Consider the following 14,466-nt stretch of genomic DNA (forward strand, 5'->3'; position numbering starts at 1 on the left):
GAAGGGAAGGCTGGCCGAGAGAGCCGAGGGGCTCTGGGCGCATCCCGCCCCGGCCAGGTTCGAGGTTGGCACTGCTGCTCTCCCGCGGATCCCGGAGAGGCTGGGCGCCCGCGGCCGCGCAAACGGCTCGTGTTTCCACGGGGCTCGCTCCCGGGCCTGGCTCAGGGACGCCGCCGCCGCCCGCCCCCCCTCCACGGGCGCAGGCTGCTCTTCAGTCGCGGCCACGGGGTAGCGCTCGGCCCCCCTCGCCGCGTCTCCGCCTCCGCCTCCGCCGCGCTCGTCCCCGGCTCACGCGGCCCGCGCAGCTCCCGCTCGGCGCAGGCAGGAGTGGCTCTCCGGACGCCGAGCCCGGGAAGCCGAGGGCGGCGGGTTCTGCGAGCGAGCGGCCGAGGCGGCCGGCGGCGCGGCCGAGGCGCTGGGGCGGGCGCGGCGGCCGCTGCTTCTCCTGCCCGGGAGGTCGGCGCGCGCCGGGCGTCCGAGGAGGCGCCGCGCCCCCGGAGCCGGGGCCGCCCGCCAGGCTCTCCGCGCGCCTCGCCGAGAGCTCCGGCCGGGGAGCGGCGGAGGGCAGAGCCGCCCGGCTCCAGCCTCGGGCCAGCAGGAGGCTCCGCGCCCGGCCGGCGAAAAGCCCGGGTCGCCGAGCCCAGCAGACGTCTCCGCCGCCCCGCAGCCAGAGCGGACATGGGCTCGCGGGGCGGCGCGCCGGGCCGCGGGACCCGCAAAGTTTGCTAGCCCGCTGGACGCGGAGCCGAGGGAGCGCCCGGGCCCGGCGTCCCCAGGAGGGACCAAGAGTCCCCGGATTAGGCGCCGGGGCGGTGGAGCCGAGAGAGGTGGTTCGGCCCCGCCAGATGCCGCCTGCAAAGTTAGAGAGAAGAAAACTTCAGCTCCAGGGAGATTCGGACCGCTATGCTCACCGCGCCTCCCGAACCCGGCGCCCCTGAAAGAAGCCCCGCACCCGCGTCTGCCGCCGCGCTCGCCTCCCGCGCGGCCCCGGGGGCCCGGCGCCCGGATCGGCGGTGACTGCGTCCGCGCGGAGCACCCAACCAGGGGGCGGGCAGGGGGCGGGGAGGGGGCGGGCAACGTGGCCAAGGGAGGAAGTTTCCTGAAGTTGTCGCTTTATTCCGGAGCCCGGCCCGCGAACCGGTCAGATCGGCGAGGCCGCCTTGCCCGGGAGAAGTCGGAGTTGGGGTGCTAAGCGGGGAGGTGCCCCGAGACCGAGAGCGGCTTCATCCTCCTTCTCTTTGCTCGCCCCTCGCCTTCCCGGAGCGCCGCGGGTATCGGACTTGTACTAAAGAAGAGGAGGAAGGGTTGGGGTCGCCAGCGTCTCCCCTCCCCGGCGGATACCGCTCCGGGCCGGAGCCGCGTAGACAGCCTCCCGGGACGTAGCCACGGGGTACGGGACCTCACCAGGATTATAAAACTGTTCGGAAGACCAACCCCACGAAGAAAAGGCTGGTTGCCATGTGGGGACTACTGATCTGGACTCTGCTGGCCCTGCACCAGATCCGCGCGACCGGAGCCCAAGGTACAGTGCCACCCCCAGTGGGGCTGGGGAAGGGGCGCGGGAGGGGCGCGCGGAGGGGCGCGGGAGCTCGATGGCCTCACGGTCGCCTCCGAGACCCCGGGCTTGGCCTGGTCAGAGCCCTCTCCCGGGAGTTTCAGGCCCCTTTCCCCGAGTTTGGGGGCTCTCTTTGGGGGGCTGGAGCGGTCTTGCTGAGACTTGTGAGTTCCGAATAAGGGAAGGTGGGGGCCCGTGCTGGGAGGCGTCGCTCGTGGAGCCTAAGAGGAGTCGGGGGGTCGCTACCCCCCGACCCGGGCTGTGGGTGCCCTCGGGCTGGTGTGGGAGGGGCGCGCCATTACGTGCCGGGCTCAGCGCCCGGCTGCACCCTGCTCCTCAGGCCGGGCTCCTGGGTCCCCGCTCGGTGTCCGCGGGGAAGGGCAAGGCCCTGTCGGGCACGCGCTGGCCGCCCCGGGGCGAGGCAGTGGGGCGGGAGGGAGGCGGGAGGGAGCCGGAGTAGAGCGCTGGGTTCCTGGATGGTCGCCCCGGGAGGGCAGACTCGGGGCCTGGCTAAGTCTCGGAGCCCGCGCCTGGCTGCCTGGCCGGCCGCCGGGGCTGGGGGTGCTTCGCGGTGCTCGCCGGAGGCGAGGTCTGAGGCCCTCTCCTCTCGCGCCCACTCCCCTCCCCTCCCCCCGCCCCCAGATACACTCAGCGTCCCGCCTTTGCCTCCAGCTCCACTGGCCGCTCCAGTGCCTCTGCCGCCGCCGCTCTGACCTGTAGCTGCCTGGCGCAGCCTCAGGGTGGAGAAGGGCTGGTGGGTTTGGGGTGGGAGTGCTGGGAAGGAGGAGGAGGCGTGATCGATCCGCCCTGCCCCCCTCCAGAGGGCGGATGCCCAGACATACCGCCAGTCCTCGGGCAGGTCCCAGCGGGGGAGGGCGGCTGCACCCGTGCCTCCTTGCCTTTGGTGTTCGCAGATCCAGACAGCAGTGCCAGCGGTGTCCGAGCGGCGCCTGCTGGGGGCGGCGGGAGACGAAGCCTGGACTGAGCTCCAGGACTCCCAGGGCTTGGCCTTCCTTCTTCCAGGCTCGGGATGGGGCCTGGACCCACCCAGGGGCCGCCGGTCTGCGGAGGCTGCAGCCTCGAAAGGGCCCCACCCCATCTCTGGAGTCCCGGAGTCGCAGGGAAGAAGGGACTCCAGCGAGCCCAGCGTCAGGCAGCCCAGAGAGGCAAGATCAAACAGATAAAAATAATCAGCTCTCACTCACAGGGTTGAGGGGAGGATTTTACAACGTAATTTGCGTTAAAGCGCTTAGAAATTTTGTAACGGGGCCCTGTAACTGTAAGGTAATAAAAGTTATTATTTTTATGATCATCAAAAAATCTTCCAGCAGGCAGGGACTTCAGAGGTCGTCTTATTCTAGTAGCCATTTAACAGATGGGAAAACTGAGGTCTAGAGGCATTAGGTGACTTGCCGAAGGCTGCTGGGTGATCTGGGGACGGGAGTCTGGACTGGGACCAGGTGGGTTCTAAGCCCCTCTCTCCCTGGAACCAGGACCATCTGCAGCTGGGGTGGGCTTGCTGGGACGGGGCCCTTCTTCTAAGGGTTCAGGGGGAATGTGAGGCTGGCAGAAAAGAACAGGTTAGGCCTGGGGCATCTCGCAGATGTGTTCTGAGATGTCCATGGGTTTACTAGCTGAAAGCCAGGCTACTGGGAGGACTCGGAGGGGTGTCCGTCTCTATCTGGATGCTTCTAACTTCATTACTGCACAGACTCCAGTAACGCCACGATTTCCCTGGGCAGGCGGCTCGTTAGTTCTTGTCCCATCCGAAACCAGGCTTGTAAGGAGTCCCCAGGGCACCTGAAGGTCCTTCCTTCTGGGTCAGCAAGTCATTTCCATGTCCCACCTCCACACCTGTCCCATCCACCGAAGTCCAAGATTCCACGCGTCCGTCCTGCTGAAGTTCAGGCCAGGCCACCTCCTGTCCTTGTGCTTCCAGAGGGAGGGGCTCGCCCTGTCAGAAGTGGCGAAGGTCTCTTTGATTGATTCACTCTCTCTCCCGCTTCTCTTGTTTGCTGCGGGCTTGAGTGTGGCTGCCCAGGTTCCCTGCTGCTGCGTTTGTGTTCTCTGGCTCCCAGAGAGTGTTTTCCAGCATCCATCGGGTACTCTCCTTGCATTTGTCTCCAGGGCGGCAAACCATGCAGAGGATTATGGGAACTTGGTCTCGGCCCAGGTCTGGGGGCACTGCTGTATTGTGTGTCGGGGAAACAGGGTCAAGCATGGGGTTCCAGGGGGTTGTTTCTCATCTGCTTTGGGGTTAGAGAGTGGAGTCTCTCCTTTGCTTTTTTCTCCTTTTGCTTTGCTTTTGAGTTTGAGGCGATGCCATGAACCCTTTGGGGTGGTTAGGGCCACTGGCACTGTGTGTCACTTCTGAGCCCATGAGCCCCGTTCTCTAATGATGATACAGAGTGAGGGACCAAGCAGTCTTCCTCTCTTGGGACAAACCTCACATTGGCTGCCGGATTTATCCAGACTTAACCTACTATTTTTCAGGTGCAGAACCTGGGCAATGCTACCTGTTTATACTGAAAGCTACCATTTGATCGTTTCCCCTGAAACGTGGTGTCACATGGTTCCCACTCTTTCCCCAAACTAAGCGCAGGGGTGTTGTAAAAAGAGCAGAGTACATATGAGGATACCAGGTATTCAGGGGGTGCCTAGCAAGTGCCTGGCACGTAGAAGGTGCTTAATAAAGGGTAATTGTTATTTTTGTTGATATTATGATTCTTTGTACACTATTAGCCAAGGGACCATGAGGAGTGGTTCCTGGCCACCCACTGAAAAGGCCTTGAATGCCTTTTCCTCACCCAAGACCCTTCTCTGACTTCCTTCTGTGGCCGCATCACCATGACCCAAAGTGGCCCTCCAGCGGTCCCGATCCAGACTCCCAGGCATTCGGATTGGAGGGTGTCTGCATTTTAACAAGCACCTCGCAAGATGTTTCACGTACCTCAAAGCTTGGTCACTGCTGGTGGACATCTCTCGGAGGCTGGGAGGCTGGAAGGAGGGCGGCAGAGCCCAGCCAGCTGGTCCAGAAGCTTCTTTCAAGTGAACGGTGCCTGGGGGAGGAACAGAGGGGAGTCTGAGCTGAGGGAACCAGGCAGTGGGAAAACCGTGAACGGGGATTGGGAAGCCCAGCCCCGGAGGATCACGAAGGCCCCAAAGGGAGAAAGTTTACTGCTGGGAGGTAATCACAATAAAAGCCAAACAGCACTCAAGGGAGTGGGATGAAAGTTTAATGCTGTGGCTAAGCTATAATTATTAATTACTGACAGCAAAAAATAACTTATTGATCAGGGCTTCATACTCATTACCACAAGGCCGACTGGCCTGCTTGCCTGTGGCTCAGCTGGTATGTGCCAAGAGCCCCCGCCCCACGCGAGGGTGGCCCCGGGGGTGTCCCTGTTCCCTACCTCCCCTTCTCCCAGGGCCGGAGAGGTGGCTCTCGGCCCCGCAAACCCCTCGCCCTCGCCCTGTGCACCCCTGGGCTTCAGCTGGGCAGTCTGGAACATTCTGACTGTGGATTGATGAGTGACACTGTTTGGTGCTTGTATTGGCCCCAGAAGACCACCCCTGCCTGGGGTGGACGGACTCAGGACCCCCCGTCCAGAGACCAAATCATGCTGGCAGCCTGATACCTGCCTCAGAAACTCTCTCTTTCGTATATTTGTTTGGCAAATATTTATCGACCGCCTTTCCTTTATGTCCTCTGCTGGAAGGCCAGAGTAGGGGCCAGGAACCTTGTTCCATCAGGGAAGGGAGGCTGGGAAAGAGGCCAAGTCCTTTACAGCAGTTTTCTGTTTAAACAGTGCCTGAACGGCTGACCTTAAAATAATGTGTTAAACTGCATATTGGTATGCACTCGATCTTGTACCACAGGACACAATTGGGCTGTAAGCTAAATGGTGGTAGAGAATGAGCTTGTTCTCTGTCCTGAGGACTAACATGATCAGTACATTTGACCTGAAAGAAACATGAAAAATCATCTAGTGCTGTCCCCTGCCTACAAGCCTGCGACAGGTGGCCATGTGGTCTCTGCTTGCATACCCCTGGCGATGGGGGGCTCACTACCATACAAAACAGGCTGGTTGTTAGACAGTCGTGCTTTATGTTGCTGAACCTCCCTGTGGCTGGTTATCCTAGGATTTGGCTGTGGGTGAAGGAGTCCTCTGATTGGCTGGAACCTTGCCCTCCGTGCCCTCTGACTCCTGGCCCCTCAGGGAGTCAGGAAGCTGAGTTGGAATTGATGCAGGGTGTTAGGGTGCTGCCTGCGGGATTTCCACCCTGGCCCCGCCTGGAGCACGTTGTTGCCACAGACAGCCCTGGAGCTGCCTGAAGCGGTGGGAATTAGTCATCATAAATTTGGGGCCTTGGGATGCCAATAGCAACAAATGGGCCAGCAGCAGCCCCACTGCCTGTAACGGAAAGGAAAACAAGCCGGGTTGCTGAGACATCCCCGCTACTCACCCCACCACTCCTCGTCCTCCCACCCACTCCTGTCCTCCGGGGACAGAAGGCGGGGGCCAGTGAGTAATGCTGAGCCAGGGACCCACCGGGACTGCTCAGGGTCCTGGAGGGAGGGGAGGGAGGGGCTGCACAGCGTGTCTCATCAGACTCCCCGAGCCAGGTGTCTGGTCCAGAAAGCCCCTCCCTGAGCCCGGGAGCCCCACTGAGGCCCCTCTCCTGCCGATACTGGAGGTACCAGCATGGCAATGGAGATGGCTTCCAGCCTGGTCCTGGCCTTCCTCTATCACTGAGCCACCCGGAGCTGAGGCTCAGTTTCCTCATCTGTAAAATGAGGAAACGGAGTTAAAAATAAGTCTTGTTATCTGCCTCGTAGGATTTTTTTTTTTTTTTTGGTAATGCTAAATGAGATTATCTCCATCACTTTAAAAATGCCCTTAGTAAGTGTTAAGTGCTTATAACGTGTGGGCCACCAGGTATAAGGGTGTCATAATCCCCACCCCTCGCTCCCCACACACATCCTCCTCTCCAGCCTCACCTTCGCTCACTGCTGTCCACCGCGCTGACCGCTCTTGCGTTCCTAGAACTTACCACCGTGCTCTGGCCTCTGAACTGGCACTGGAGGGTCCTGTGGTCCCTGCAGCCGTGCCCACTCCTCCCAGATGTCTGCACAGCTCAATCCTAAGTTAATCGGGCCTTTCCTCTGATGTCCCTGATCCGTCCCTAAACACCCTGTAACGGTGGCATCTCCAAGCACCCACCCCTGAGCCTGCTTTCCTCTCTCCACAGCCCTCAGCTGCATCTGACATATATTGGCTTGTTTATTGCTGGTCTCTCTCATGTGGGCGGGGCTTTATATTATCCCCTGCTGTATCCCCAGCTGCTAGGAGAGTGCCTGGCAGATAGAAGGAGCTCAACGAATATGAATTAGTGAACGAAGAATACATCAGTGAATGTGTGAATGAATGAACACTTACCTACGGCATAAAGCCCTCTGTCCTCTGGTCTCTACCTGCTTCTCCAGCTCCTCTCTAGCCGCTCACGCACTCTCACGGGCCCCTCTGCGCATCACCTACGCCCCGTGCCATGGAGCCTCCACTGCGATGAGCAGCCAAGCCCCTCAGGGATGGGAGCCCCGCCCCCCAGCCTGGGCTTCCGTGAAATAGTGATTATTTGTTTTAACTTTTTATTTTACATTGGAGTCTAGTTGATTAACAATGTTGTGTTTGTTTCAGGTGTACAGCAGAGTGATTCAGTTCTACATATACATGTATCGATTCTTTTTCAAACTCTTTTCCCATTTAGGTTGTTACACATTGATAATATTGAGTAGAGTTCCCTGTGCTATATAGTAGGCCCTCGTTGGTTATCCATTTTAAATATAGCAGTGTGTATGTGTCAATCCAGAATAGTGTTTTTGCTGAGCCAGGAGCCCTTGCTCAGACTTCCTCGCCCCTGTTCCCATCTTTTCCCACCTCTGGCCCTGCAGGTGAAGCTACCTCTAGCAGTAGGGCCTCTGGGTTGGGTCCTTGCTGAATCTCTATCAGCTGAGCTCCGTCTTTCGATGGGGAGGAAATTGGGAGGACTGGTAGGGGGCTTAGGTAATGCCCCCATCCAGGCGTGGAGGCACCTTTTGAAATACGTGAGAGGGGAAGACATGCATTTACAATTAAATACTCTAGCTTGGCTCACTTCCCCTGGCAGCCCATTGGCCAGAGCTGTTCACGTGGTCCCACCCAGTGGTCCTTCCCAGGCAAGGGAGCTGGGAAGTGCGGTCTTCTGTGTGCTGGAAAAAGAGCATCTCGACGCGCACTGGTGATGTCGAGCATTCCTAATAACTGCAGAGATGATACTGTGGTCTGCAGAAGAGCATTTCATACAGAGAATCACTTCACCCAAGACAGGGCCATCCCTAAAGCATACCCCTCCCTGTCTGTGCTCTTACTTTCCTGCCTTTTGAGGTTTTTTTTTTTCCTTAAGCTGTTGAGAAGTGGCATGTAGGGGGGCCAGTGCCTTGGAACTGGGAGGACCTGGGTTCCAGCTCTGTCAGTTTGGGTTAATCTCTGCCACTTTGCATTCCATCACTTACATGTTCAAGCCCCGTTGGCTTGTTTGTAATACAAGGAGAAGTAAATGAGATGACACAAGCAGAGCGCTCGGCATGGAGCCTGACATATCAGAAGCACTTAATAAGCTAATGTAACTATATTTGCGCTTCTGTATTTGCCCCGCCAAAGGGTCTTAAGATTGGGTCTCAGGTTGCACTTTTTTTTTTTTTTTTTTTTTTTTTTTTTTTTTTTTGTGGTACGCGGGCCTCTCACTGTTGTGGCCTCTCCCGCTGCGGAGCACAGGCTCCGGATGCGCAGGCTCATCGGCCATGGCTCACGGGCCCAGCCGCTCCGCAGCATGTGGGATCTTCCCGGACTGGGGCACAAACCCGCGTCCCCTGCATCGGCAGGCGGACTCTCAACCACTGCGCCACCAGGGAAGCCCTCAGGTTGCATTTTGTTTCCAGATTTTTCCCCCTGCTATCTTTTCTCCATAATTCCCCCGTATCTTCCTCTTGCTTCAGTTTCTTTTGCTTCTTCCCCAGTGTAGAATGATTTGACCTCCTCTCCCCATCCTACGCATCTAAAGAGGGGACGCCAGCTCACAATTGCCACCCAGTTCTTTGTGTCAAGTGCATTACAGTCGTTACCCGCCTCTGACCTCCTTCACCTCCAATGTGTGGGTAACCTGAGGCTCAGAGCCATTGCCTGCCCAAGGCCCCACAGGTAGGAAGTCAGGATTTGTACAGTAGCCAGGTCATGGAAGCAACGTAAATGTCCATCGACAGACAAATGGGTAAAGAAGGTGTGGTACATATGTACAATGGAATATTACTCAGCCATAAAAGGGAATGAAACTGGGTCATTTGTAGAGACGTGGATGGACCTAGAGATGTCATACAGAGTGAAGTAAGTCAGAAAGAGAAAAACAAATATCGTATATTAACACATACATGTGGAATCCAGAAAAATGGTACAGATGAACTGGTTTACAGGGCAGAAATAGAGACACAGACAGAGAACAAACATATGGACACCAAGGGGGGAAGGGAGGGGGGTGGGATGAATTGGGAGATTGGGATTGACATATATACACTAATATGTATAAAATAGATAACTAATGAGAACCCGCTGTATAGCACAGGGAACACTACTTCACTCTGCTGTACAGTAGAAACTAACACAATATTGTAAAACAACTGTACCCCAATAATAATAAAAAAAAAGAAGTCAGGATTTGAACCCAGGGCTCTATGAGGCATCTTTCCACTGCCCCGGGCTGCCCTGCACCTGCACCACATCCTTCACTGATATCTTCCTGATGAGACATGCCCAGCCTGTTGTGCTGTGTGGCCCAGGGGTGGGAGTGGAGTTGGGAAGTCGCCCTGGGAATTCCTCCTTCCCCTCCTGACCCTCCTGGTTCTTGCCTCTGCCCCAGTTGTGTCCTCAGTGGGCCTTAAGCCGGCAGAACATGAGCGGTCAGGAGGGGAACCCCTTCCTCCCATGCCTCCTCTCCTGCTTTCCCCTGTCCCCTCTCTGGAGATGTCTGGGGAGTCTCCTGAGGGTCACCTGGGGCGTTCATGACTGGCTGGCCGGTGACCGAGCTCCAGAGTCTTCTAAGCTGAATGGGGTGGAGAAAAGCAGCAATTAAACTTGGATGCTATTAGTGACCCAGAGGGGTGATGAAATTTTGATGATGTGCTAATCCTGAAAGGAGGAAATATTATTGGCCGTAATGCAGCTCATTCAGGGAGTTCAGCTTCTGGGGTGGACACGGTGACTCTCCAGGGCCTGCTGGAGCCCGGGCCCGGGCCCCCCACACGTGGACTCCTCCACGGGGGTGCAAATGTGCAAATGGGGAGGGAGGTGTGTTGTGTAAAGTCTGAGCAATGGCGCCTGCACGACTGCCTTGTCCCATATCACGTGAGCCAGCTCTGAATCTGGTACAGATGCTCCATTCCTTGCTTTGAACTATGAGGGCCAATCCAGAGTGTGCCATCAGAGGGTCCAGGTGGGATAGAACAGGCCTCTAAGGGGCCTGAAACATACACGACTCCCTGAATTCAGGTACCCGTCATTTACTGCTTGGATGAACTTAGATCAGTTACATAGCCTATCTGTGCCACGGTTTTTCCATCTGTAAAATGGAGATAACAGTCGTCCTCACCTCACAGGGTTGTGACAAGATTTAATGAGATATGCTAAGCTCTCAGGACAGAGCTCAGTGTATAGCAAACACTGAGTAACTGTTCGTCTTTGTCATTATTGCCATCTTGGTGTCAGCGAAGCAAGGTCAGCTTTGGGCCTACAATTTGTCACACGCCCTGTCCCCAAATGCGGCTGCTCTCTTTCTCTTTCACAGACCTGCCAGTAGCATCTAAACTTCCATTATTAGGGATTTATTTATTTGGTTGAGACATTCCCTGCCTCCAGCTTAAAATGCAAATATGTCACTGAGAACCCACATATTAAGTTATTATCAGCTGTTCAGGCCTTGAGGTGAATGTTTTTACTGGACCCTTTCCTAAAAACTCAAATTTCTGAGGGTCGCATTCACAGACATCTCATGTTTCTCTTCACCCCAACCTATGAAGGATTTTGGCCAGAAGGTGTTGTTATTTACCTTGTTAGCATTGAAGTTCAGAAACATGAAGAAACTTGCCAAGGTCCCTTGACTTGTAAGAAAGAGACAACGAGGGCAGGTCAGCTGCCTCTTAGGTCATTGCTTTTGGTCTGGTCAAGGCATCCACATTCAGGAATGCCTGACCACGCTGCTTGGGGATTTGGGAGCCGTCTCATTGGACCACGGGCTCTACCCCAGCTTGGGTGGGTGCAGGGGTAGGGCACGGGCTGTAGGCTGGAATGGCCTCTCCCCTCTCTAAAGCCCTTTCAAGATGCCCCGTCTGCTCTCCCACAGGGTCTTAGCGGTCGGATCTGAATGCTGAGCCCTCTTGCATCTCCCCCTCCCCACCCCACTGATAGGCCTTTACCCTCATGGCTTCCCCCACTGGGTACCACCACCAAGCCCTCCCCAGTCTGGCCCTGTGCACGGCTGCCATCTCACCTCTCCCTCCCCCCACTCTCATCCTCCACCATGCTCACTGCCCACCCCCAACAAGCCATCTGCGCCTTTCCCTCCTGCCTCCCCTCTGCACCCCATCCTCCCATCCTCCCATCCTCCCCTGGGTCCCATGGCTGGAACGCATCCTCCCAGATGCCTCCGAGCCGTCGGGATGCCAGTGGTCTAGATGTCTCCTTTGGCACGTGGCCTTGTTGATTCTGAATTATCTTTTCGTGTGTGTGACTGATTTCTTTAATTACAAACTCCTTGAGTTTAGATAATAACCCTTCATCACAAGGAGAGAGGTATTAGCCATAAATTATTGTTCACCATTAATGAAGTTAACCCTTTAAAGCAAGGTGCTGTAGGGTAATAGTAACATCAGAGAGAAGGTAATAGGCTTGTGGGCCTCAGAGGCCACAACCCATTCTCACTGGGTCCCTCTTGGCCCCCATGTCCTCCGTGGGAAAAGGTGGGTGCATAAGTACAGCATTTCCAAACGCTTCCGAGAAGGGCTCTAGCAGTGGAGGAGGTGGACACGTGCCCTGGGGGATCTGACCATGCAGCCTGAAGCTGCCTGCCATCCTCACAACATTTTCCTTTTTAATATTTTATGCGTGAATATTTAATAATTTTATTAAAATATTTATATTTAATATTATATTTTATAAATAATAATATATAATTTATAATATTATATTATATAATATATTATATATATTATATATATTATATAATATATAATAATATATTATATAATATATAGTATAATATATATAATATATTATATAATAATATATAATATAATTATATAATATATATTATATATTATTATATATTATATATTGTATATAATATATAATATATTATATAATATTATATTTAATAAATAATACTATTATATAAATATAAATATTTAATATTAAAATAAAATATTTATTATTTTATTTAATATTTAATGCGTGAAATTTTGCATTCCGTTCCACAGTCTCCCTGAGTTCTATTTTAACACACAAAGGAGATTTTAAAGCCCATTGATGTTGCTGGAAGATGTGGTATGTCTGCCCCCTGGCTTCCCGAACCCCCGGGATAGAGGGCAAAACTTGGCTTTGAAAAACTTGAATGAGGTGATCTTTTGGGTCACATCATCTGTGAGATTCTAAGATGCTTTACACATATATATTTCAAGCATTTGTATTTAAATGTTTCTGTAACGTTTTATCTACATATCCACTTTCTAAAGTAGTTGTGTCCCAAATATAACCGACCCCGGGCCACTCTGACCATCCGCTGGAGTGGTCTGGTGCCTCCTAGGTCCCTAGAGAACCCTGCTGCTTGGATGGTTGGTGTTTGCTGGGTATTCCCTTAGCTTCCATACCATTAGTGGGCCCGTCTCCTGGCCTCTCCCTGGGCCCTCCCTCCTTCCCCTTTTAATCTGCACTGGACAAGCCACCAAATGCATCAGACATCATCAACTCTACCACTGTAGCTGTGACTGAAAAAGAGCTGGGGGCAGGGCACTGAGTGAGGGCCTGAAGACTTTCCCTAGTAAGAGGCACTAGGCTTCATGATAACTGTGCCCACCGCCCAGGGGTCTTTCTCACTGACACTCATCGGTGGCTTCCAGGAGAGCCGAGGTGACCAGAAGCCCATCCTCTAGCAAAGCGGGGCCTTAGTGTAATCTGCATCCCAGCAGCAGCTCCACGCCCGGCCCTTGCAGCACTAACTAAATGTTCCAGATCAACTTCAGCCACCCCCTCCCGAATCCCCTTGAAGCTCTTGGGCTCCTGGAAGCAAAGCCCAGAGCATCCATGCCCTCCCAGGCTCCCCCGGGGCAGCCAGCCTTCCCTATCACGGCTGTTTGTCCCTCTCTGCCCCAGACTGGAGGCAGTGCTCCTGCCCTGAGACAGGGCCCAGCACTCACGCCTTCTTGCTCGGTCAACCTTGAAGTCTCCCCACTCGAGCGGATGCTCACTGGCTTTGCGCAGCTCCCGGCAGGCTTGGCCCAGTGGCCCTTGACCTCCCAGTTTGGAACCCTGTCTCCCTGCCCTGGTGGAGCGGCTGTAGGCAGGGGGTGGCCAGGTCGGCGGGCAGGCCATCGAGGGGCCGGAGCTGCCCAGGAGGCCCCGGGGGGAGTTCCTCATTAGCTCTGCCCCAAGCTCATTACCGGGCTGTGCATCACTGGGTGAAAAATGGTTGTCGTCAGGGCGGTAATAAATACGCTGCTGTCAGTGTTGATGTGATTGCACTAATGAAGAGAAATCAGCCAGGGCGAGAGGAGGTGCCCCTGGCTGCGGCTCCGGGGGGCTGCAGAGCTCTGTCCACTGCCCATTCTCCCTGCCCCAGGAAGACAGAGGCCAGGGCGTCAGGGAGAAGGAGAGAGGTGTTGGCATTTAACCGCTTTCTCCCGAGGCCTTAGCAGCTGAAGAGCCTAGAAGATGCTGGAAGCCTTCAGGAAAAAGGAACACTGTTCGACCCCAGGGAGCGAGGGAGGGTGTGATGAGGGGGCCCCAGCCTCAGCCTGGACCCTGGGCAGAGGCAGTGGGGATCTGCTGGGTGAACCGCTGTGCTTTTGATGGTTCAGCCTCCCTCACAGGGCCCTGACTGAGAGCGGCCACAGGAAGGCATGGGGAGAAACACAGGCCCATTGTCTGCGCCCCCCTGCCTGCCACCTCGCCTGCAATGTTAGGACCCATTGTCTCTCCAGGAACTTGGAATGTCCAGCCCCAGGGTGCGGGGAGCAGGCCTCTGACTACAGCTTCTCTTGTGCCTCTGCTGTGTGAGAGCTCAGGGGCCCTGGACCCGCTGAGCCCAGCCTAAGCGTCCGAGCCACAGCAAAGGCATGCCTCTGAGATGCTGACACACAGCTGGGGACAAGGGAGCAGCCCCTTCATCGTGCTAGGCCTTGGGACACCCGGGGACTGAAGAGAGGCCCAACGAAGGAGGGGTACCCTTGCATCTGGGGCCTCAGGAGCACATTCTTGGAGCCCAGGTGTAACCTGCCTCATTACAGGAAGTGAGAAGGTGGCCCGGAGCGGTGGGGCTCACACCTGAACCTGCATCGGGTCTCCTGAAGGGCTCGCTAGGATGCAGATTCCTGGGCCCTGCCCCCAGAGCATCTGGTCTGGGGGCGGGGCCCAGGAGTGTGAGTGTCTAAACAGGTTCCCAGGTGATGTGCTGCCACTGGTCCGGGGGCCACACTTTGAGAAAAGCGAGCCTAGAGGTTTGAGAATCCGAGGTGCCACACTGGTGGCCATGCTGAGCCACTTGTGCCGCGATGGGCTCTGCCCGTTCCCCGCCGCAGAGGACGGTGGTAAAGCTCCGTTAGCAGGACCCGT

At 55.6% G+C, this 14,466-nt stretch overlaps 1 protein-coding gene across 3 annotated transcripts in view; it reads left to right on the forward strand.

Annotated features, from left to right (window-relative positions):
* The first annotated feature begins 1,094 nt into the window (after positions 1–1,094).
* Positions 1,095–14,466, forward strand: part of SDK2 (sidekick cell adhesion molecule 2) — a 263,950-nt gene continuing 250,578 nt past the window's right edge. For all 3 annotated transcript variants that reach the window (XM_060080968.1, XM_060080970.1, XM_060080971.1), the window contains exon 1: positions 1,095–1,522. In XM_060080968.1, the coding sequence (XP_059936951.1) occupies positions 1,459–1,522 (64 nt within the window). In that variant the 5' untranslated portion in view covers positions 1,095–1,458. The remainder of the gene's footprint in view (positions 1,523–14,466) is intronic.

Source organism: Mesoplodon densirostris, chromosome 18 (assembly GCF_025265405.1).
Source record: "Mesoplodon densirostris isolate mMesDen1 chromosome 18, mMesDen1 primary haplotype, whole genome shotgun sequence".
Taxonomy (NCBI): Eukaryota; Metazoa; Chordata; class Mammalia; order Artiodactyla; family Ziphiidae; genus Mesoplodon; species Mesoplodon densirostris.